General features: G+C 36.1%; 1 protein-coding gene across 1 annotated transcript; it reads left to right on the forward strand.

Moving 5' to 3' along the window:
- The first annotated feature begins 7452 nt into the window (after window positions 1-7452).
- Window positions 7453-24544, forward strand: LOC149830295 (cycloartenol-C-24-methyltransferase-like). Its single transcript, XM_090016424.1, has 14 exons — window positions 7453-7543; window positions 8234-8317; window positions 9879-9945; window positions 12371-12444; window positions 12639-12723; window positions 12802-12857; window positions 13776-13830; window positions 14512-14559; window positions 14683-14766; window positions 14880-14996; window positions 15629-15712; window positions 21160-21285; window positions 23433-23530; window positions 24320-24544. Exons 2-14 carry the CDS (start codon window positions 8235-8237, stop codon window positions 24378-24380), a joined length of 1038 nt encoding a protein of 345 aa, XP_089872550.1. The 5' UTR covers window positions 7453-7543; window position 8234; the 3' UTR covers window positions 24381-24544.
- Window positions 24545-24800: the final 256 nt, after the last annotated feature.

Raw genomic sequence — 24800 nt, forward strand, 5'->3', positions numbered from 1 at the left:
ATCGCTGACCCAAAACATCCCTATGTCCCTTGTTTGCATTCATCATGAGTCTCACAAAAAAAGAGATGCACTTGATCCTTAGAAAAGGAACACAATTGATCATCATCGTTCTGTATATAGAGAGTATAGAGTAACTGCCTTTACTGTGCCCTACGGGATTTTTAAGGGGTTCTTTTTGTGTGTTTCTCTTAAATTCGACCATAGAGATGCATGCTTGATTTTATAGGAATCGACTCGTGCATTGTCCAATTCCGATGCACAGGTAGGATTTTATGAGGTTTGAAAATCGATGGTGTAAATTTTTTATAAAAACCGTATATATCTAAGGCATAACAAATCACATTTTTTTTTACCGTAGAACACGATCCAAGTGTCATTTCTTATCAAATCGATCATGTCGAATGCTTCTGCAAGGTCAGATTTGTAAAGAACAACCCTTAATTAAACCCCTGTTCACTAGTGGTAGGTACTCTCTCTCTCTCTATAGATATTAAAATTCTAAGCCATTGATTTTATATCCTTATAAAAACTTGTTCGCATATATAATTAGATGATTTAAAAGTTGATTCCTACTAAACTATGTAGATCACATTTGTAAGATGATTTAAAAGCTAATTCCAAAAAAGATCAAAAAATAAAACATTTAAATTGTCCACACCCACATACTATTAGGAAGAACCAATCACTATATATATATATATATATATATATATATATATATATATAGAGAGAGAGAGAGAGAGAGAGAGAGAGAGAGAGAGAGAGAGAGAGAAAGACAGAAAGAAAGAGTCACTAGAACATGAGTATTGCATCAACTGGGCATTTCCAACACTTTTTTTTTTTTGCAAACCAAACTCATGTAGATGTGTTCGTCATATGGTGAATTTGTTAGGGGTTTCAATTGTTGAATAGGTTATTTTCGATGAAAAATGCAAATTTTGGATGCTTGAATATTTATAAAGACTATGATTTGTTGATTTTAAAGACTTAAAAGAAACTTGTTTATGCTTCATAATCAAATGATTCAAGAGCTCATCCTTATAAAAGCTAAGTATGTAGATCACATTTGTATGATTAGATTTAAGAGAAAAATAAAATAAAAAAATCATGAACATTGTCATTCACAAGGTACTTTTCATATTTTCAGTTCTCATATTCTAATTACTATATATAGGGAACGTCTAAGGTGGTATTGTACTACCATAGCCTACAATTGATTTATATAGATCTAAGATCTAAAATCAAAATATAACCTTTGAATCATTGTTAACATATTTATTTTATTATTTAAATGTCTACTCAAATATGATTTTTAAACCACCCTTATTTTTAAGAATTGTGAGACATTGATTTTTCATAATCTCAAAAATAGAATCTTATGGTGTATTAATCATGATAAATCCTTCTAATATAGTAAATAAATCATGCTAAACACATAAGCATGGTTAGATTTATCCTTTGGGTGTTAGATCCATGCAAACAAGAGTGTACCACATTATGGGATCATGGTACATAACCACCATATATTTTTTCTATATATAATGGAAGAGCCACATGGGGGCCAAGGTAGGCAAGGGTCCAACCCAACATAAAAAAAACCCCTTAGGGGGTATCATGTCAAGGTGGGTAGTGCCCACCCTGACTCAAACTCTAAAGAGCAGCCTGGGTTAGGTTGGGCACCCGACTCACTAGGGGCACAAAGTGCTCCCCTTCCCACCCGACTCTCTTAAGTCCTAAGCATATCGTCTGAGTCCAGTGTTTGGCGAGCTCTCCAGTGAGCATGGAGTCGGGGCCACTTTATCGTTCTTCTTATTGTGTTTTTTTTTGGGCTTTAGGACTTTAGGGCTTTTTGCTTTTTTTAGTTAACAATTAGGTTTTTTATTTTTTATTTCCAAATGAGATGAAGTGTTTTAATTTTTTATCACATTAAATACAACATGCTTCATTTTAGTTAGAAACTTAGAGTTTAGTTTTAGTTTATTTTTTTTCAATTAGCATATATATGTGAATGATGTTTGTTTAGGACTTAGGTTTATTATTTAGTTTTGAATAGCGTGAACTATGAATATTTCATTAGGTTTTAAGTTTTTTTTATTAACATTTAGGTATTTATCTGTTTTTCATTTCAATCAACATTAAACTTGATCCACATGCTTGATTTTAGTTATAAAATTAGAATTTTATGTTTTTTAGTTAGCATATATATCTGAATAATGTTTGTTTAGGATTTAGGCTTTTGATTTAGTTTTTATTTTTTAAATAACATGAACCATGAATATTTCATTATGTTTTAAGGTTTTTATGCTTTTTTTAATTAGCGTTTACGTATTTTCGGGTTTTTTTATTTCAATCAATATTAAACTTGATTCAATATTATAAACTTAGAATTTTAGGTTTTTTAATTATTATATATATAAATGATGTTTGTTAAGATTTACTGATTTATGAGTTAGGATTTAGGTTTTATATTTAGTTTTTTTAAATAGCATGAATATTTAATTAGGTTTTAGGTTTTTTGCAGTTTTTTAATTAGCATTTTAGGTGTTTGATTTATTAAATGAGGTAAATATTTAATTAGGTATTTTAATATTTTGATTTTTAATCAATATTAAACATGATTTTACATGCATAATTTTAATTAAAGACTTAGAATTTTATGATTTTTCCTTCAATTAGCATATATATGTGATGTTTGTTTAGGATTAAAATTTTTTTATTTAGTATTTATTTTTTAAATATCATGAACCATGAGTTTATATTAGGTTTTAGATTTTTTGGGTTTTTTTAATTAGCATTTAGGTATTTATGTATTTTTTCTTTTCAACCAATGATAAACATGATTTCACATACTAGATTTTAGTTATAAACTTAGAATTTTAGGAGTTTTTTTTAATTATTATATATATAATCATATTTGTTAGGATTTAGGTTTTTAATTTAGTTTTTTTTATAGCATCAAAATTTAATTAAGTTTTAGGGTTTTTATATTTTTTCTTCCTTTCCACTTTGCATTTGTGGCCACCCTAGTTTAGATTCTTGGCTCTCTCTCTCTCTCTCATTTTTTTTTACACACACACGTGTTTCCTTTTCAAATGGCTCAAAAAGTTTTGCTTTCCATACTATGCTTCTCATGAATCATGATTTATCCCTCTTCGTGTTCCTCACAGTCTTTGTTTGGCATCTTCGCTTTTTTACTATGAGATGGTTGAAGCAAACTGCTTCATAACTTTGCTTATTACAAGTTTTGATATAATAATTTTTTCAAAATGAAAATTTTCCATTTGTTTGGACAGCAAGAGAAAAATAGAATACAAAATATTTTAAAAAATGAGAGAGAAGAGGGGGTTGGTAGTGAAGCTTCTCTGATGTGATTTTTCTAAAGGTAGGTGATGCTGGGTAGTGATGAGATGAAGGGTTGTGGTGAAAATTCACAGTGAGATGGTGGTTGTGGTGGTGGAGCTTGTCTGATATCGTTTTCGAGGATGTGGATGATGGTGGGTGGTGATATAGGTTGTTGATTGATGGTGGGGAGGAAGGTTTTTTGGGAGGTAGGTGGTGGTGAGATGGATGGTGGTGGTGATGGAGCTTCTTCGGTGCCATTTGCCATTTTCAGGAGATGGGTGTAGTGGTAATAGTGAGATGGATGATGGTGATAGATAGTGAAAAATCATCGTGAGGAGGATGGTTTTTCGAGAAATGGGTGATGGTGAGATATGGTGAGATGGGTGATGGGGAGTAGACCTCATCATTTTCTCTTGTTTGAAAATATTTTTCTACCTTCTCACATGGAGGAATGTTTCTTATAAAAAAAATGTACTTTTAAAAAACTCTATCAGAGTTGGAAGGGTCAAATTGTATCACTTTTTCTACCTCTTTTTCACTTTCAAAGGCACATTTGGAAGCAAGAAAAACTCATAGAAAAAAAAAACTTTTGCTTATGAGAAGTTTTGATATGATATATTTTTTTAAATGAAAAATTTTCACTTGTTTGGGTAGCATAAAAAAAATAAAATGAAAAATCTTAAAAAAATAAAAAAAGAGGAAGGGGTGGTGAAGGGTGCGATGGATGGTAGTGATGGTGGTAATGGAAAATCATCGTGGGTGGTGGTGGTAGAGCTTCTATGTTGTTTTTCGAGAGGTGGGTGGTGATAGATGGTGGAGAGGGTGGTTTTTAGAAATGTGGGTGGTGGTAAAATGGATAATGATGATGATGGTAGTGAAAAATTATCATGGGGTGATGGTGAAACTTCTCTCTCATGATTTTTTGGGAGGTGGGTGATGGATGATAGTGGTGGTGCTAAGATGAATGGTGGTGATGGATGATAAAAAATCATGGGGAGGGTGGTTTTTTGAGAGGTGGGTGATAGTGGTGGTGAAGATGGATGACACAAAGAAAGGGCTTACAAATTTTTTTTTTAAATATTTCTCTAATCCCTTGCCAAAGAGGGAACTACGAGTGATTCAGTCTGTCTTATATTTTATTCCCGTCGATGTTCTTTATCGTCGTGGGTTCAGTGCTGAGTATTTTAGATGCTTGGATGAAGCTGAAGCCAAGGAGGTTGTTCTGTGGAAAGTTTAAAAAACTCTCTCAATGAGGATTTTTTTATCATTTGGAAGGGTAAAAAAGTCATGCTAATTTTTTCATTTTTATTACTTTTCCTACATCCTTCTTACTTTCAAACATGCCCTAAATTTCCGTGCCCTGGGCTGAGGTTACCAGCGTAAAGCATGTAAAAAAAAAGATTTAAAGGGTTTGGATTGGGAACTAATAAGGCTAATACAGTTGTTTTCAATTTAGAATTTTGATTTTGGATTTTGGATGGTGGAAAGCTCATTGGATCCACTTTTCATATATGCAATTGAGTTCAGATATCCCTCAAATTTGGATATTTGTCTGATTTTATAGCAAAAAATCAAACCATATCCTCATCCATAATCAAATATGGTTTTAATTTACCAAATGCAACTAAACTGAATCAAATTCGGTCACATAGCGGATAAAATCAAATGCATTGATATCCCAGGCACTTTTCAAATCTCAGGAGCCCAAAGGACCTGTGCAAAATAGGGAAAAGCCAAAAGAAAAAAGAAAAAATCATATAGGATCCAATAAAAATCCCATGATGGCAGGACCTCCATATCTGAAACTTTAATGTGGGAGTATCATTATCATAGTGACTAGTGAGACACTACTTAAAAGTCCTAATGACCAATTTTCTCATCCAACATTTTTCCTTGGACCTGATCCATATAGTCTCAGGTCCAGGTCCAAGACCTTGACTTCAAATCCAGTGGATTTGGTGGTTCTTCTCCTCTGAATCAAGCTTCACGACTCAGATCAAACCAGATCTTCATGGGCAACCAGATCCAATCCGTCCGGGCCAGTTTTGGGAGGCCGAGAGAAGTCCAAAAAAAACAAAAACAATGGATTCAGGAGAACTGGTACCATTTAGGATCAGATAGTCCAGTGCATCTCTTTCCCGCTAAACGTGGCAAAGGAGACCTCTGTGACAAATATCGCGAGATTTATTTTTACAAATCTCACGATAATATCGCATGAAATTGCCTGAAAGTTTAAAATGGTAAATTCTCCGTGACAAATATCACGATATTTACATTTTTAAGCACATATTTAACCCTCCAGATTTTTATTTTTAAATATATTCTATTTATATTTTCTTATAAACATTAGTTTTTTATATTTTTGAATTTATTTTTTATTGCCGAGATTTTGTTGAAAAAAATGCGAGATTTATGAAAATTTTCAAAGCCTCCCGAGTTTTTGACTGCCCATATTTTGCCGTTTTAAACTTTTGTCACAAGGAAGGAGACCACGTGTTGGGTCCACTGTTCTCTTTCCCAGTTGTATTCCCAGTTGTAGTGTCGTTACTTGACTATAAATAAAAATTTACGCATATAACTCTTCAACCTTTCCGTCTAATCTTTTCACCACCTTATTTATACAAAAATTCTGAATAGCCCTTACCGTTTTAGGTTTCCTTTCAAATACCCCCTCACTCAATTTAGAGTTTTGTAATGCAGCTTTTGAATATCCTGACAAAAGCTACCTTAGTACACCATGTGGCATTTGTCAAGGACCTGCAACCTACAAGTAGGGGTGGCAATTTCTGACACGACCCGCCAACCGCACGTGGCTACCCGCTTCTTACTCGGGTTAGGGTTTGGCTTAAACGGGTTCGTATCGTAAACGGGTCGACCCACCTAACCCGTTTATTCAATGGGTCGGGTTCATGTTAGGGGTATGTAAACCCACCAACCCGTTTAATAAATGGGTTAGGTGGGTCGGGCCTGCCAACCCGCCCGCTAACCCGCCTGCTAACCCGCCAAACCGTAAACTTTTCAATGTAAAACCTTGAACCCGACCCGCGAACCCGTTTACCCGAACCGACCCATTTATTAAACGGGGGTGTCAGGTCGGGTTACCCGTTTAAAAAATGAGTCAGGTTCGTGTTTGCCACAGCCAACCCGTTTAATAAACGGGTCAGGTTCGTGTTGAGGTATGCTGACCCGCCAACCCGCTGACACAAGCTTATACGAGTCAAACCAAGTCAAGTCAAGTACCTACTGTTCATATTCAGCTTACCAAGCCTATTTTATGGCTTTGAATGAGCTCTTTACGAGCCCGAACAGGAGCCAAGCCATGAGCGCTCGGCTTGTTTCTCGGCCCTAAACCTGACCTGTTTATATTTATCCAGTTAAAACTAATACTACTTATCCATTTTCTTTGTATTCAGTTGTCACATGTATCCAAATAAGACCCAGAGTTAGGACTCAATTATGATATATGAACCGGATCTTGATCTGGAACCTCACTACGTTTAGTCCAGATCATGCACGACCGAATCATTAACATGTTTGGATCCCTACCTTCAATTAGGTCAGATTTGAATCTGGATAAACCTAAACCAGATCCTAAGCGAATTGAGATTGAAGTGTTCAAGCTCTTGTAGCGAGCAAAACCAAGTTTGAGCTTATAGAGAAAACACATTATTTTAGAATAAAAAGAAATAATAAACAACAAGTTTTCATGCAACTAATAAGGTAAATAATAATAGTTATCCAAGTTATCATGTAATAATTAATTTTTAAAATTTTTATGTTGCTAAAAAATTAATAAATAACTCAGGCTCATCGAGCCGGTAGCCTAAGGGCCGGCCTGAGCCTGACCCACTTATATAATGAGCCGGGTTTCAGTCTAGTATCTAACGGGTCTGAACCTAAAATTACGACCCTAACCCGAACCGGAATGGGCCGGGTCTGGCCCATCTGGCTGTTCGGGCAGATTGTCCACCCCTAGTGGAGACGGAAGATTGATGGAAGGAAAGAGGTACACCCGCACAATAGCACGTAAGGGAATAAGGGAAAAATTGTAGGTCTCTGCGTGGTATAGCGTATAATGTAATATTCTCTTAGCTGGCTTGCTTATCTCTCTCTCTCTCCGGAGTCGGCCATCACTTTCTTTCTGCATTTTCGTGTGGACCTTTGAGTACTCTCTCTCTCTCTCGCTCGCTCGCTTTGCGCGGTGAGTGAGCACGCAAATATCGTTGCAGATTGTTAATGGTGTGGACCTTTGAAGATCTCTCGTAAAAGTTTTTTTTTTTGCGGGAATTTTTTAAAAATTGCGCCTTTTTATTCGGATTTTTCGTGATTTAAAGGTTTTTATTTTTTATTTTCTTCTTCTTCTGGGGATGATCGTGAAATGAAGCAATTAATCGACCTTCTTTGAGTTTTTTTTTCATTTATTTTTTGTTTCTTACGAGGATGGTTATAGATTCATAGATCTTTTCTGCTAGTCTCGGTTGGAGATATCGGGAAAGAGAGTTTCCGAGTCGGTGCCTTCTCTATTCTCGATGTTTTAGTACAAGAGAGCCCAAGATGACCTTCTCCTTCTTCGTGTATTGTTGAGAGGTGATCATGAAACACACACACGCACATCATGAGCGCTTGAATAATGGGTCGGTCTTCTCCTAAAATAAGTTCTGGGATGCAGAATTTCTCTTTCTTGTCATTTTCATGTGGAAAATGACCATGAATTAGCTCTGCTTACCTTCGAAGAAGAGTTCAAAGTGGAAGTCACTTTCTTTCCTCCTTTAATGCATCTGTCGCTATCGATGTCAATTTTTTCATCTTGATTATTTTCATTTGCGATACCTTATTATGTATTCCAAGTGATTTTATTTATTTTATGTGGATTTTCTTTTTTCTGGTGCAGGATGTCGAAAACTGGAGCGCTAGATCTTGCTACATCCGTTGGAGGAAAGATCGAGAAGAAGGAGGTGCTTTCGGCAGTCGATAAGTATGTCATGTTTTTGTTTTGTCTTTTTTTTGTTTTTCCATATATGCCCCCACATGCCTCTGTTTTTCCTCTGGCTTTCTTCTTAACTATAAGGTCTGGCTCGTTGCTGTTCTGTTTTTCCTTTTTGGTTTTTTTACAAATATGCCAAGGATAAATGCTGTTATAGTTTGTAGTTCATTAAGTAAGTCCAGGCATAAATAAATTTTGTGGTGATGGTCGATGTCCCCGCGATCTCCTTCTATCTGAAGTAGTTGATGTCCAGATATATTTATTAAAGGATTTAATTGGATAAATAGGAGTTCTAGTTCTTGTTGGTAATGGTGGATCCAGATGAAATGGCAGACTTTGAAAGTTTATGTGGTGATCTGGACATGGAGTGTAGTTGTGCTTAAAAGTAGTTCACTTCCCTACCATGATAGAAATGAGTAGTGGCACAAACACACATGGGAGACAACAAACTCAGATGAACTGCTATCTTGTCATGTGATAAGTTGATGAATGATGATATTAAACATAGTCCAAGATGATTGTTTCCGCAGTTAATTTGTGAAAATTTTGAAAGAAGAATGTGGTGCAGAATGTCAAAGCTAAAAACAAGTTTTATGGACTCTCGCTAAAGGAAATTCTAATTCAGCTGCTCAGATTGAGGATATAAAGAAAAAGGCCAATGTCATATTTGCAAGTTTCTGGGTGTAGATAAGTCTCCATTTTATTCATCATCTAACCGGGTACTTCAACTGCTCAAAGGAAAACAATCCAGAAATTCAAAGTAGAAAGGGGGAGTTCTCTAATAAGGGAACAATTCTAAGTTTCTATCACTGTTTCCAGAATTCATATTGTGGGAACAGTTGATGAGAGCCTTACTGATTGATCTCCATTCTGCGTGAATTAGCTACTAGTTGTAGACCAGGTCAGGATTTGTCTAGGCTATCTCAGACCAGTCGACTACGTTTATTTGTGGGAAGGACAATGAATATGACTAAAAGATGCGTTCTTCGAAATATTTTTTGTATATGGCAATGGCAGTCATGGAAGGGCTCATATTTGAAGCTGTTGGCCTTTGAAGCTGATTGCTTAATCCCCAAAATAGAAACTCCAAGGGTGAAAAATAGGAAAAACATTGTATGGAAAATCCACTGGCTGACACGCCCTGGGTAGAAGATATCACGATTCGTGTCATTTGAAGGACAATTTCTTATAAATAGATGCTTGATTTGTGTCTCTTGAGTCTCTGGGATGAAGGGATCACCTTGATTACATGGTTTGTAGCCTGTAACCAGAAGTAAAAACTCTTGCCTAAGGATCTAAAGATCAATATTGCTTTTTGATATTATTGAAAGAACTAAAGGTCAATATTTTACTCTTAATAACGTCCGATACTGATCAAGTAATTACCTAATAGAAACTCAAACTATATTCTGTTTTCATGGTCATCCTGTTGATTTACTATGTTAAATTTTTTCTGGTATTGTTTATTTTGTTTGTTTGTACCATGTGCAATCAATCTTCATCTTTATATGTGTGTATATAATTTAACGTTTTTGTTATTTTGATATGTTAGGTATGAGAAATATCATGTTTCCTTTGGAGGCACAGAGGAAGAGAGAAAAGCGAACTATGCAGATATGGTAATAATTTTGTTGAAAAAAAGTTGAATCCGGCTTTGTTGTTTCCTTCCTTTTATGCTTATGCTCTTCTAATTATAGTAACTTTTTTATGAATTAAGCTATTAACCCCTAAAAACCATAGACCTTCAAGCACCAGTTTTGTTTCTCATTTGTGAATTTTCTACCAGGTTGTAAATTATTTCACCAAATATTGAATGAGTTAGCCCAAGTTAATTCCTCCTTCTTTGAATTTTTATGTGCTTTTATCATGTTCAGATAGATTGCTAATCTATTTTGACAAGTAGATATCAAATTTCTGCTTGCTTATACTTCTTCCACTTCTTGATGGACCATAGTCACAAATATCGGTATCGGCTATATCTTGGCGAGGTATAATATCGGGATATTATGTCTTCCAATAAATCTCATAAAAATTTAAAGATTAAAAAAATAAAACGAAAAAATAAAAAAAAATAGGAAAAATCTTCCCTTCTCCTCCTTCCTTCTTCCCCTGTTGCAGGGTAGCCAACGACAGCCCCCTTTCCCTTCCTCTTTCTTTCCTTCTTTTTCTTCCTTCCCTTCCCCTTTCTTTCCTTCCTTCCTTCCTTTCTTTTCTTCCTTCTCTTCTTCTCTTCCTTCCTTCTTTCCTCCCCTGTCACATGGCAGCCACCGACAGAGTCCCCCTTTCCTTTCCTCTTTATTTTCTTCTTTTCTTTCTTCCTTTTCTCTTTCTCTCCCTGTCCAGCCTTGAGTGTTGATTATTGGGGTTAAAGACAAAAGACCCCCTTACGCTACTTAAAAGACTTAAAGTTAAACCCTAAAGAAAAGTTATAAATTTTATACCAAAAGTAACTTGTTAAAAAATTAATACCGACATATGTATCCTTTTTTTTCAAAAATCCCCAAATACCCCTACACTAACAGTTTTAAAAAGTAACTGCTGCTGGGTTGCGACTGCGATATTATCACGATATTTTACCTTTAATATCACAATATATATAAATTGTCGATATTTTCAAAATATCATGATATTTTACCTTTAATATCGTCTTTCCCATTTTGCACCTTTCAAAATATCAGCTATATCAGTGACTATGGGATGGACGTCTGTGTATTACAAATTTCAATGTGATTGTATACTCTTTTTTCACCATGGACGTCTGTGTATCACAAGTTTAAATGTGATTGGATACTCTTTTCTCACCTTGTTTGCAATTTCAGGCAACAACAGGTGCTTTGAGTATTGACTTATTTTCGGATCACAAAGTGTAATCAACATCTTTTTTAAATATGGCATAATATTGTTAAAGTCTGATTGGACTGCAAAACATTTTGGGCAAATCAGATTCGAAAAATAGGATTTGATCAATTTGATTTTCATGAAACTGTTATGAACTTATGAGCCTGCACAAATGCCTACTTAGTTAAATCAAACAAGAACAAGTTATATAATCTAACCATCAATTAAATAAAAAAGTAATTGGAGTTAATGGGGGAAAACTTAATGTTTTCTTATTCATGTGCTGCCCTTGGTGAATCAGCAAAAATGCAGAGTTGACTTGATTTTAGACTCTTCTTTTTGGCATGAAAATTGGTCCTATTCTGATGATAATAATGACTTCTGATTTCATATATTGGGTGACTTGTCCCTGACCTAATCTAATCTTGGTTACAGTTCCTGGCATTAACTAGTGAATATCAATGCCGCAATGTTATATACACAACCACAAAATGCGAAAGATTGAGATATGTTGTTTATATTGCCTAATGCACATTCAGTTTATACTGGTTCAATAAGGATAACAATAGTTTTGTGCATCTTTGCAATATGTTCAGTTCATGAGTCTGACTCTTATCTAGCATTTAATTTAACACGCAAGTACCTTTTGCTGTTACTGTAATGAGAATTGCGGAAATACAAGGTACAAGAAATATCCAAAAGGGGTTCAATGAAGAACCAAAACACATAAGAACATAATGTGCACAACACACAAAACCCACTAAGGGGTAAAATGCCAAAGTGGGTAAAATGCCAAAAGGCAAAATAGGAACTTTATTGAGAAAAAAGGAGTCTTAGAGCACTGTACATGTTAGAGGGAGAGCCCTCTATTTATACAAGAGGAGAGCTATAGAGAGGGGGGCCATTGGGGCTCCCACTATAGACGTTGGGGAGCCCCAATGGTCACATTAATGACCGTTGGGGACCCCCAACGTCTATTAGTGTGGGCCCCCAATGGTCCCAGCTGAAATACAAAAAACAAAAAACAAAAAACAAAAAACAAAAAACAAAAAACAAAAAACAAAAAAAAAACAGAAAATAGCAAAAAGAAAAACCTAAGAAAAAATACAATATTTAGAGAAATGACCAAGGGGTATTTTGGTATATATATATATTAACAGTTACAACCTGCATTTGATATGTCTGTTTTCCTTTTTCCTCTTCCAGGTGAACAAGTACTATGATCTTTCGACAAGCTTCTATGAATTTGGTTGGGGGGAGTCTTTTCATTTTGCTCCCAGGTTGACGCTCCTACTTTTCCTATATTGAATAATATGCTTTTGCTAAATTTAAATGTGTTTTCACTTTTCATGATTACAAACTGTAAGAGGGTCCTTGCTAAAAATGGTAAATTTACCTTTTGTTCTCAGTTGTCTGTACCTTCATGTCTCAATGTTCTTTTGTCAAAGTGACCAACAACTGATGCATTTTGTAGATGGAAAGGAGAATCTCTCAGGGAAAGCATCAGGCGTCATGAACACTTTCTTGCTTTACAACTTCGTTTGGAACCTGGAATGGAGGTGCAATTAAGTAGGATTTGTTCAGTAATCTTTAGCGAGTACCAACTATTCTTTTATGTAGTTGGTGGTTGACTGTAGGTATTGGATGTTGGTTGTGGTATTGGAGGACCACTTCGAGAAATTGCTAGATTCAGGTAATTTCAGATAAAAACTCTATTTTGGGTTTTGAACTCTTCTTCTTGGTAGTAGGTTCGATGTATTTATTATGATGATACTATTTGGGTTCATATGCATTTACTCAGAAGTGTATTTAGAATGTTTATCTTTTGGTGACTTTGGGCCTAGGACATTGGTCAAATAATAGGAGGAAACTTCCTATTCCTTTTCTTGTTTTTGAGTGTGGACTGTGGACTATCCAAAGAATTGGCAGAAGTCTATACTCTATACCACCATTTTAAACATTTTGTCCTTCATATTGTTTGAGAAATTGTTGAATTACCTCCTAACTAGGAGGTATTCCGACATCATGGGTTTTGCTAAAAATGGCAGGATTATTAGCCTCAGAAATAAACTCTGAAATATAAAAACCATAGTCGCCTACTTTTTGAAAATGTCATGATATTATCGGTTTTTCTAGGTAAGCCAATAATAACAACAAAATACCACGGTATTGTAAAAATATTACCAAAAAATAAATATTGATATTACTGTGATATTTTCAAAAGCTTTTTGAAAGATTTTCTTAGTTTTATATAATTTAAGTAATTTTGAGAATTCCAAGATCTTCCCAAGAAAAACCACTTAAAAAAAACTCTGAGAGAAGCCCTCAGTAGAGAATGGTACTGGTAACTATGATAGAAATATTATATTTAAATGAAGTGCCATCATTGACGCCCATTTTTGAATTGTTCAAACTTATTTAAATTATTTCAGGCATTCATGACATCAAATTATTTTCTAGATTGCTTATTTTAGGCACTTTTCTGCATTGAGATTATGAACTTCTTTGTTTAATTGAAATTGAAATTGGGTATCAATGTTAATTATCTGGTAACATAATCCATAAGAAAAATATATAAGGTTTATGTATATTTTTATTGTTTTATTTGCAGCCTTGCATCTGTAACGGGGTTGAACAACAATGAATACCAGATATCAAGAGGAACTGTAAGCCTTCTGTCCTTTTTTCCCCTCTGTTGCACTGTAAGTTTGAGCATATGACTCTAGAGTTTTCTTTTGAAAATTTAATAAGCATTTCAAGGCTATTGCTTGAGTGGAAATTGTAGTGGAATAATAGCAGGCTTCCTTAAAATGTGTTTTAAAGAGGTGAGTAGCATGTGCACATGCATGCACGCACACTCAGAGACAAAACGAAACTCAGAAAAGCAGTATCTCAGGAAATTTTGAGTGAAGCAGGTTTTTTTGCAGAAAATTATTTAAAAAAAAAACTCAAAATTTAAAAATGAAAAAAATTGTCTAATTGCATTATATATATATATATATATATATATATATATATATATATATATATATATATAGAGAGAGAGAGAGAGAGAGAGAGAGAGAGAGAGAGAGAGAGAGAGAGAGAGAGAGAGAGAGAGAGAACCAGTGATATTTTGTGCAGCTGAGCAGAACAGTTTATGAGATATGAAGCCAGTCATATTTTGTGCACCTGATCAGAACATATTCGAGTAAATGTAGTGTGACGTTGCATTGAAAAAAAAAACGATGTTCTTTTATATGCACTTGCAAGTTCCAGAGTTTCAGATATGCCCCTTCTTTTCATACAAAGAGGCAGAGACTTATTACTTGGATGCTTTCTGTACTAACCTACTCATCACAAAACAGGTGCTTAACCGTGTAAGTGGAGTGGACACATTCTGTAAATTTGTAAAGGTTGGTATGCCTTAAACATGGGCATCATCTTTTCTTTTTCCTCTTTCTGGTTCTTGCTCTATTGTGTGAATAATGTTTCAGAGGTGTGACAGGTCTTATTAATGTTTCATGTTTTTGCCATAGACTGACTTCATGAAGATGCCTTTTCTTGATGATACTTTTGATGCAATATATGCGATTGAAGCCACCTGCCATGCTCCAAATGTAGTATGTATTCTCAATGCCTTGCTAGGCCCTTTTTTTTAAATATGTGTTGATACTGGTTTTTTGCTTGATAAGCTTCCATAATTTAACCTGATCACATAATTTGGTGGAAACAGCTTGGATGCTACAAGGAGATTTACAGAGTTTTAAAGCCCGGTCAGTGTTTTGCTGCATATGAGTGGTGCATGACGGACTCCTACGATCCTAACAACCCTGAACACCAGAAAATAAAGGTCATAATCTGAAAAGAAATTATCTAGAGCATGCATTTTATACGACCTTATTTGTGATCCTGTTTATGTACTTGTTTTTTTATATTAAACAGGTACTATTTAACTTGTAGGTATTCTCTAGAATGTGACATGGGTTCCACCAAATTTGTCTACTAAAACCCCTTGAATTTTGAAGGGAAACATAGGCTATTGCCATACGTGAACAGCTCCAGGATATTTGATGGCTAACCCATCTAGTTGAATGCAGTTTGCTGACTAAATTAACTGCCATTTTCTTATTATTTGTTCTTGAAAGCTATAGACCATTTTCTTCTTTAAACAATTCAATATCTTCTCAATGCACACGGATACTCCATTTTAATTCCGGTTCTGTATCCCCTTATATACAAGTCATGTTGGAAACTTCCTAAAAATAGCCGTATCCCCGTATCTGCAGCCGTATCCTTGTGACATAGTCTCAATGCATTAGTGACATCAGACTGGATTCATGGAATTATTGCATTTAATCTAAAACTTGCTGCTGTATTGGAAAACTGTTTCCAGAAATTCATCCAAGAGGAAACATGATATAATATTTGTTTAATCCAGTAAGGCACACAAATGGAATAAGACATTCTTTTTTACCAAGACAGGCCGAGATAGAGCTTGGCAATGGCCTTCCAGATATAAGATCAACTAGGCAGTGTCTGGATGCTCTGAAGCAGGCTGGGTTTGAGGTAACACTTTATACTTCCTTGGCTGGCTTTTGTTGGATTTCTTAGCTAGATGTATTTGTTAAAATATACATGTAATCAATATATATATATATATATATATATATAAATATATTCACCCATACCGATAAGGGGTATTTCTGTAAACTCGCCCAATAGGGGCAGTATATAGTCTTTTTCCTTTTTTTCCTTTTTCTTTTCTTTTTCTTTTTTTTCTCTTTTTTCTTTATTTTTTCTTTTTCTTTTTTGTGCATTAAATGCACCTTCATTGGGGGGCCCAACAAGGAGTCGTTGGGCCCCCAACGGTCACAATTGTGACCGTTGGGAGCCCAACGACACCTTGTTGGGTCTCCCAATGGTGCCTTTTCTCTCTTTTCTCTAAACCCTCTCTCACTCCTCTCTTGCCTATAAATAAGTGGGGTCTCCCCCTTTGTAAAGTGTGGCTTCTTCAAGCCCTTTAGTGCATTTATAAGATTTTATGCTTTCTAGCCATTATTGGCTTTTGTGTATGTCCTCTTTTGGACTTGTTCTTTGATTTCTATGTGTGAATGTCCATTGTAGGACATACATTTCTTTTCCGCATATTTCTTTACATGGTATCAGAGCCTTGGTTGTGCTCTTGATTCATATTGCTAGTTGTCTTGTTCTATCTCTCTTTGCTTGTCCTCCATTGTTGATTATATAATGGAAGGAGAACAAAAGATTGATCTCTCCTTCAAGCTCAATGGTACTAACTACATGATGTGGGCCGCCGCCATGGAGAACAACCTTAAAGGTAAAAAGCTTTGGGGATACGTTATGGGCACCATTAGGGAACCTCAACTTCAACTTACGAAAATAGATGGTGATCAAGAAAAAGCCCTAGAAGGAAATACTCGCATGAAGGCTATTGAAGATCACCAATCCAAGGTTGAAGATTGGGAAAGTAAGCATGCAAAAATTCTTGCATGGTTCATGAACAACGTGGAGCTAAAGATTTGTGCCAACATTGCTAAATTCCGCCTAGCAAATGAAGCATGGTTCTTTATGAAAGGTATGTATACCCAAAAAGACCTTGCTCGTCAATTCTTTATCCAAGAAAAAATTCGTACCATTAAGCAAGGTGAAATGAGTGTAAGAGATTACTATAGCACTCTTGGCCCTTTGTGGGATGAGTTATCTCTTCTTGAACCTAAATGGGTATCAAGTGAAGATGTGGAAATGCGAAGAGAACAAATGGAGAAAGAACACTTTTTTCAATTTTTACATGGGCTTAGGCCCGAATATGAACAAGTGAGGTCCTCCCTCCTTCATAGATCCAAACCACTTCCTTTGGAAGATGCAATAGCCGAAATATGCCAAGAGGAAACACGTCTTGGTATGATTAAAGGAGGAGATGAAGTTCTTGCCGTGACTAAACCCGGCAATCATATGAAAACCTACAAGCCTCCACACTTTGGGAGGCAAAATAACTATAATGGCAATTATAGGAAAGCCATTTGCCATCATTGCCAAGAACCGGGTCATATAAGACCTAATTGTCCAAAGATAAATGAACCTCCAAAAGGTAAAGTTGCTATTATTGAAGAAATCCCGCAAAAGAAGGAGGAGCCAATGAAAGGGAAAGAGTCTTTCTCCCTTGCTCAACTATCCGAAGCACTTCAAATCCTACTCAAGTCACCATCAACTTCGGGAGCCGCCATTGCCTCTTCTTCTCCTCCAGGTACGCCTTCTTGGATTCTTGACTCTGGAGCATCTTTTCATATGACCCCTATTGAAAATGGACTATCCAATGTATGTAGCAACTCTAAAAATTCCTATGTTTCCACCGCCGATGGTACCTCTTTACAAGTTAAAAGTTTTGGAACCTTGGATTTTTCAAAAGATTTTTTTGTGCCAAATGTAAGAGTAGTACCTCAACTTAATTTAAATCTTTTATCTGTCTCTCAAATATGTGATCATGGATGTGAAATCTCCTTCTCAACCCAAGATTGCTCTATATAGGATCTCCAGTCCGGGAAGCGGATTGGGCAAGGCCATAGGAGGGGAGATCTCTACTACATGACCAATTTGAAACTTCCTACTAACTCATTTTGTAATCATGTCCAAGATAAAAATATAGAAACTTGGCATCAAAGACTTGGACATCCAAGCTTCTCAAAAATGTACTCCTTTCCTTTTGGAAAGAAATTTTGTAATGAGAAACATTTTGTTTGTAAGAGTTGTATTTTTGGAAAAATGAAATCCACCCCCTTTCCAAAGAGAACATTTGTGTCAAAAAGACCCTTTGAACTAGTTCATTCAGATGTTTGGGGTCCTTCTCCGGTCATATCAAAAGGAGGATACTCGTATTATGTTACTTTCATTGATGATTTCACTCGATATGTGTGGATATATTTTCTCAATCTAAAATCCGAAGTCTTTAACTTTTTTTAAAAAGTTTCATATGATTGTCAAAAATCAATTTTCAACTAATATCTCCATTCTTCGATCCGATTCCGGTGGAGAATATCTATCAAATGAATTTCAAGAATATTTGGAAACCAATGGAATTTGTCATCAAAGGTCATGTCCTAGGACTCCCCAACAAAACGGTCTAGCCGAAAGAAAACATAGACATATCTTGGAAACCTCTAGGACTCTTCTCATTTCCAAAGAAATTCCAAAATGCTATTGGGCCGAAGCCGCCTTAACCTCTACTTATTTGATAAATAGGATGATATCCTCATCTCTACAAAATATATCTCCATATGAAAAACTTTTTGAAAGAACACCCGATTTTAATAGATTAAGAATTTTTGGGTGTAAGTGTTTTGTCCTTACACATAAAAGAGATAAGTTATCTCCCAAAGCTATCGAATGTGTGTTCTTAGGATACGGAGAAAATCAAAAGGGTTTTAGGTGCTTCGATCCCAAAAGCAACAAACTATATGTATCCAAAGATGTTACCTTTTTAGAAAATGAGAACGGTTTTGAGAAAAATAAAAATATTGATGAAAGCGAATATGCTTTCTTATTTGATCTTCTCTCTCAAGAAGATGTGACTCCCCACGTTGAGGATGTTTCTAATGATTTAGAGGATACTCCTCTTAGTAATGTTGAAAATGGAAGTAATGATGTTGAAAATAGGTTAATTCAAACCTATGCTAGGCGTGGTCAAGAAACTCCCATTAGTGCGTTAGAAAAATATTCTCAAAGTTCCAACATAGAAGAAACCTCTTTAAGGAGATCTAGCCGGATCTCCAATCCACCAAATAGGTTTGTTTCCTATGAGTCTCTAACACCTAAATATAGGGCATGCCTAATTGCATTACACTCTTATCATGAACCATTACACTATAATGAAGCCAAAAACATTCCTCAATGGGTTGAAGCCATGAAACTAGAACTTAGTGCCCTTGAAAAGGCTAAAACTTGGGAAATATCTTCATTACCCACTGGAAAGAAGTCTATTGGATGTAGATGGGTCTTCAAAATTAAAACTAAAAGTGATGGGTCATTAGAACGTTATAAAGCTAGGTTGGTAGCCAAAGGGTATGCTCAAGAGTACGGAATAGATTATGAAGAAACCTTCGCTCCCGTAGCTAGAATGACTAGTGTTAGGACTCTTATTGCAGTTGCATTCGTTAAAAAATAGCCTATTTATCAATTGGATGTTAAGAACGCATTTCTTAATGGCGAATTAAGTGAAGAGGTCTATATGGATCCTCCACCGGGAGTATCTATTGGTGAAAACAAAATTCTTAAACTAAAAAAGGCACTATATGGGTTAAAACAAGCTCCGAAAGCTTGGCATGACAGATTTAGCAGTGTAATGACTAGTTTGAATTTTCGTTCATGTTATACTGACACTGCGTTGTTTGTGAAAAGTGCAGGATCTTCAGTAGTGATTCTACTACTATATGTTGATGATATGATCATCACTGGAAGTGATGAATAAGGAATCCATGATATTAAGAAAGTTTTAAAAGAAAATTTTGATATGTCTGACCTTGGTTTCTTAAGATATTTTTTAGGTATTGAAGTTGCCTACTCTCCCCGAGGGTATATTCTCTCTCAGATGAAACTTGCTGCTGACATTTGTTCCAAATCTGGCATTTCCGATGATAAGAAGGCAGACACCCCTGAGGTCATCAATGCAAAGTTAAGGTTGGAAGATGAAACACTTCTCGAGAATCCTACTCCCTACCGGCAACTTGTTGGGGCCCTGACCTACTTATCCATCTCTCGGCCAGACATAGCTCATGCAGTTCACTCAGTCAGTCAGTTTCAACATACACCTACATCTGTGCACATGAGTGCAGTCTTAAGAATAGTCAGATACATTAAAAACACCATAACTAAGGGAGTTTTTCTTTCCTCTTCATCATCTCTTGATTTAATTGCTTATACTGATGCTGATTGGGGAAGAAACCCTAATGATAGAGTCTCAACTACCGGTTTTTGTGTTTTCCTAGGTGACTCTATGATCTCTTGGAGATGCAAGAAGCAACAAAAGGTGTCATTATCCTCAACTGAAGCGGAATATCGTGCAATGGCCACTACAACCATGGAGCTTGTATGGCTTAGAAGTCTCCTCAATGATATGGGCGTAATCATCTCCATTCCTTCGAAGATGTGTTGTGATAACAAAAGTGCCATTTACATTGCAAGCAATCACACCTTCCATGAGCGGACTAAACACATAGAGATGGACTGCCACTATGTTCGAGATGAATACTTAAAAGGAACCATAGCACTGCCCTACGTCACATCCGAGTACCAGTTGGCGGACTTCTTCACTAAAGCTCTTGCTACTCCTCGTTTCATGTTTCTTCTCAACAAGCTTTCGGTTGTATCCCCATAAAGCTTGAGGGGGGGTGTTAAAATATACATGTAATCAATATATTTATATATATATATAAATATATATATATATATATATATAAATATATTCACCCATACCGATAAGGGGTATTTCTGTAAACTCGCCCAATAGGGGCAGTATAGTCTTTTTCCTTTTTTTACTTTTTCTTTTCTTTTTCTTTTTTTTTTCTTTTTTTTCTTTATTTTTTCTTTTTCTTTTTTGTGCATTAAATGCACCTTCATTGGGGGGCCCAACAAGGAGTCGTTGGGCCCCCAACGGTCACAATTGTGACCGTTGGGAGCCCAACGACACCTTGTTGGGTCTCCCAATGGTGCCTTTTCTCTCTTTTCTCTAAACCCTCTCTCACTCCTCTCTTGCCTATAAATAAGTGGGGTCTCCCCCTTTGTAAAGTGTGGCTTCTTCAAGCCCTTTAGTGCATTTATAAGATTTTATGCTTTCTAGCCATTATTGGCTTTTGTGTATGTCCTCTTTTGGACTTGTTCTTTGATTTCTATGTGTGAATGTCCATTGTAGGACATACATTTCTTTTCCGCATATTTCTTTACAGTATTGATGTCAGCAGCAAATGTATCCTGGATACAATTGGTTCTTGTTTGACATGCAGGTTTTGAGAGAGATGGATCTTGCACGCAATTCTCCTGTCTCCTGGTATTATTCATTGGATGCGAGTCACTTTTCTCTTAGTAGCTTCCGTCTAACAGCTTTTGGCCGTTTCATTACGAAGAACATGGTATTAAGATCTCTAACTCATGTTCTTTATTTTGCCTTTTCTAAAACTAGCCATCTAAGCTTAATGAAGGATGTACCTTTCTTGTTAACTTGGTTTGTTTATTTCCCTTTAGTTTATTTAGAAATTCGAGGACACATGAAAATATTCTTTAATTTACACTTATGCAACGACTTTCACTGAATGGTGAACGTACAATATAGACTAGTGAAGTGCCCACTCAGGAAGGTTTCGACTCATTCAAGTAGTCAATTAGTTGGACTCTGTTTGTGTTCAAGCCTGCATCTATATTTCATGTAAACCAGGACCTGTTTTTGGTACTTATAGCCCGTACCTAGATCTGACCTGATATCTGGCTAAAATCAGGCATGTGTAGTATGCATATGGTGTTGCTGAAAATGGGATTGTACTTGATTGGTTCAAGTTTAGTTGGTTCGGATCCATTAGAGTTTCAGCATAGGACTAGTGGTTAGCCTCCAGTCAGATCGGACAATGCGGTCACTCAAATACTAAGACTTTTTTGGTTGGGATCTTGATCTGTGTTCAATCAGCACCAAGCTTAAGCCAAACCCAGGTGTTGATGGGGCTGTTGATCCTGTTTTAGGACTGGGAGACAACGACAATGAGGCAAATTTTAATTTTTGTCTGATTTGAATAATAACTCGTAGTGTCCTTGCATCAGTCTAGATTGCATGGACACATGTCAAAGTTTACTTAACTAGAACCATGTCTACATTCATGTGTCTGCCATGCATACAAAAGAGGGGGAGGCTGGAGTTATTTTCCAATGACTGATTCCCATGATGGAAGGTGAAACTCGGGTATAAGTTTATAACAAACTTTTTCTTGAGCATTTTGCACTTTAACCACAATGAATGACAAATTTGTGTTATATGTGTGGTATTTTTGGAATGTAAACCGAATAAAAATATGAATTGCTGCTCCAAATGCTTTCCTTTATATGTGCAATTAAACATTATGTCACTCCAGAAGAAGCTGAGGAAACTCGAGCTGTTTACCCAATAATGTGGATTTTATGTAGTGAACAGGAGGATCACTCCGTGAAATTGATACCCTAGCTAGAAACCTAATTATCTACAAAAGCAAAAATTAATGGAAAAATAACAGAAATTGCAAGAAAAATAACTAAAAAATTAATTAATTCTTTATCAACCTTCTTTTTGCCTCTCTACAGTGAATATTTACAGCAAACAAAGAGCAACCCTAGAAACCCTAATCCTAATATGGATTTGAAATAGATCCAAAATCCGAATTCAGATCTGAATATAATTTAAAAAAAATATCCAACTAAATAATTACAAGAAAACCATAATCTAGATGGATCCAAATGGTCTATACACTGGTAATGTCTCACTCCTACTCTTATGTCATTCTCCTAGGGTTGGAGAAAACTTGCCCTCAAGTCTGAATCTCCATTGATGAATATGAAATCTAGTAGGATTGTTTCCTCTAATCATCCTCTCAAACGAGTCAAGACTAAGATCCTGATACCAATTGATGCAAATTTGAAATCAGATTTGCAGGGAAACTACTAAAATTATGGCTATCTCTACCAATTATTTAAGGAAAGTGAGAAATATGTACCATTATTTAAGAAAAGCACAAAAAACAACAAAATAAATGGAAATTGAAATACTTGGAACTTATCTCATCTCAACTCTGATTTTACATCTAGCTTTCCTTGAATAGATGAGAGATCTAGATGTAAAATCAGAGTTGAGATGAGATAAATTCCAGTTTTTTCAATTTTCATTTATTTTCCTTCTTGTCTTAGATAAAGGTAAATATTTTTAGCTTTCCTTAGATAACGGGAGAGATAGCTGTAGTCTTGGTAACTTATCTGTAAATCCGGTTTTGAATTTGCATCAGGGTTACTCTAGCATATGCATTTATTTGGGAAGAAAAATAGGAAATCTTGACATGTGCAAGAGAAAGTAAAAAGAGAGAATGAGACGCTCTTGAAGAATGAGTGTGCCAGAATGGATGTATCAACACCACTAAAAGCTTGGTGTGTGCATGTCATTGTGCATAGCTTGAAGACAAGTGCAAAAAGCTGTATAATGTGGAAGGAATGCTCTCTCTCTCTCTCTCTCTCTCTCTCTCTCTTGGTGATCATTCTCTGCTTCCAGGTCAAGGCTTTTGAGTATCTAGGCTTGGCACCTGAAGGAAGTCAGCGAGTTTCTGCATTTCTTGAAAAGGCTGCAGATAGTCTTGTTGCAGGTGGAAGGTGAGTTATATCCATAGTCATAACATAGAATTCCATCGACATTCAATTTACAATACTTTCCCAAATGTTCTTTCTCTACTTTTTTTTTCTTTTGCTAAATACCAATGCATTTTGTTACATGAACTACATTATTTTATGCCTGCATGAACGCACAAGAACTCGCAAGAAAGAGTTCAAAATAAACATATATAAAGATGGAAAGTTTGGCAAACTCAATAGGTATGTAGTGGCACTGTGGGGCTGGTCCACTCTCCTGAGTTTACCGTTATAGTGTGGGCCCAAATAAGGCTTGATCCTGGTGGGTTCCTCGTCTGTAGGAAAAGAAAGAAAAAAAGACATAAAGTTTGAGCTAGAATGAGATAGCTGGATGATAAGGTTGTACTGTCACAACCTAGGCATCTCTGGGTTGAATGCTGCGAGTCTTACCCCCTAGCTTTAGTGTTCAGAAAAAAAAGGACGTCAAGTTTTAACCATCAGCTGCTGCAGTCATCACCTTCCCCACAAAAGCTGTCGAGAATGTGATTACATGAGCCTAATGCTCATGCAGCTTGAGTTCGGTCCTTTCTATGGACTATTTAATATAAAAAGATACCATTTAGATGTCTAGCGCGGGCTTGCATCTTATCAAGAAACACATCTTGCATATGGGTGGTAAGAGATGAGCATCGGAGGGTTGAAATCCATGCTCATTCAATGGACGTTAGTCCTTCTAGTCATGAATCACACATCATAGGTAAAGCTACATACCTTGTTAACTGTTATCTAAACATTTAAATCTTCATTTTTCAGGAAAGAGATCTTCACTCCTATGTACTTCTTCCTGGTTCAGAAGCCCTTATCGTCCTCCTAAAAGGAGGTGCAAGTCAATTACCAAGCTCCTGGCCAGGCACCAGTTTGAAAGGAAATATGAATATGGTGTAGCATTTCCATCTCTGCTCACTTTGTAATAGGATGCAAGACTTATCCTGCAAGACTGTTATCCTTTGTGTAATGTTATTTCTTTTCTTTCGTTTCTGTTTCTTGGTCGTCTCTCTCTTTTTATTGTTCTTCACTCCGAACCAATGGGGGATCCTCTTGTCTGGCAGGAACAGTTAGTGCACGTTACATTGTGTTGGGACGTTGCAAGTTCGAAACCCAATGGTCTATGATTGTATATCTCCAAGGGTGCGTTTGCATAATTGCCTGATAAACGCCCAACGTTTGTCCTGGACTTGCCAGTGGCACCCTGGGGGGTGTGATTGGCGTGTCCCACTCCTGTCAAATAACACTG

The sequence above is a fragment of the Nuphar pumila genome, chromosome 8 (genome assembly GCF_984573655.1).
Source record: "Nuphar pumila chromosome 8, dmNupPumi1.hap1.1, whole genome shotgun sequence".
Classification (NCBI taxonomy): Eukaryota; Viridiplantae; Streptophyta; class Magnoliopsida; order Nymphaeales; family Nymphaeaceae; genus Nuphar; species Nuphar pumila.

What these genes read in the sequence shown, in the direction of transcription:
- LOC149830295 (XM_090016424.1), top strand. Translation starts at nt 8,235, where the DNA reads ATGTCGAAAACTGGAGCGCTAGATCTTGCTACATCCGTTGGAGGAAAG. An exon ending in TCTTTTCATTTTGCTCCCAG is followed by an intron (nt 12,445 to 12,638) that starts GTTGACGCTCCT and finishes TGCATTTTGTAG; the next exon opens with ATGGAAAGGAGAATCTCTCA. An exon ending in CTGAACACCAGAAAATAAAG is followed by an intron (nt 14,997 to 15,628) that starts GTCATAATCTGA and finishes TTACCAAGACAG; the next exon opens with GCCGAGATAGAGCTTGGCAA.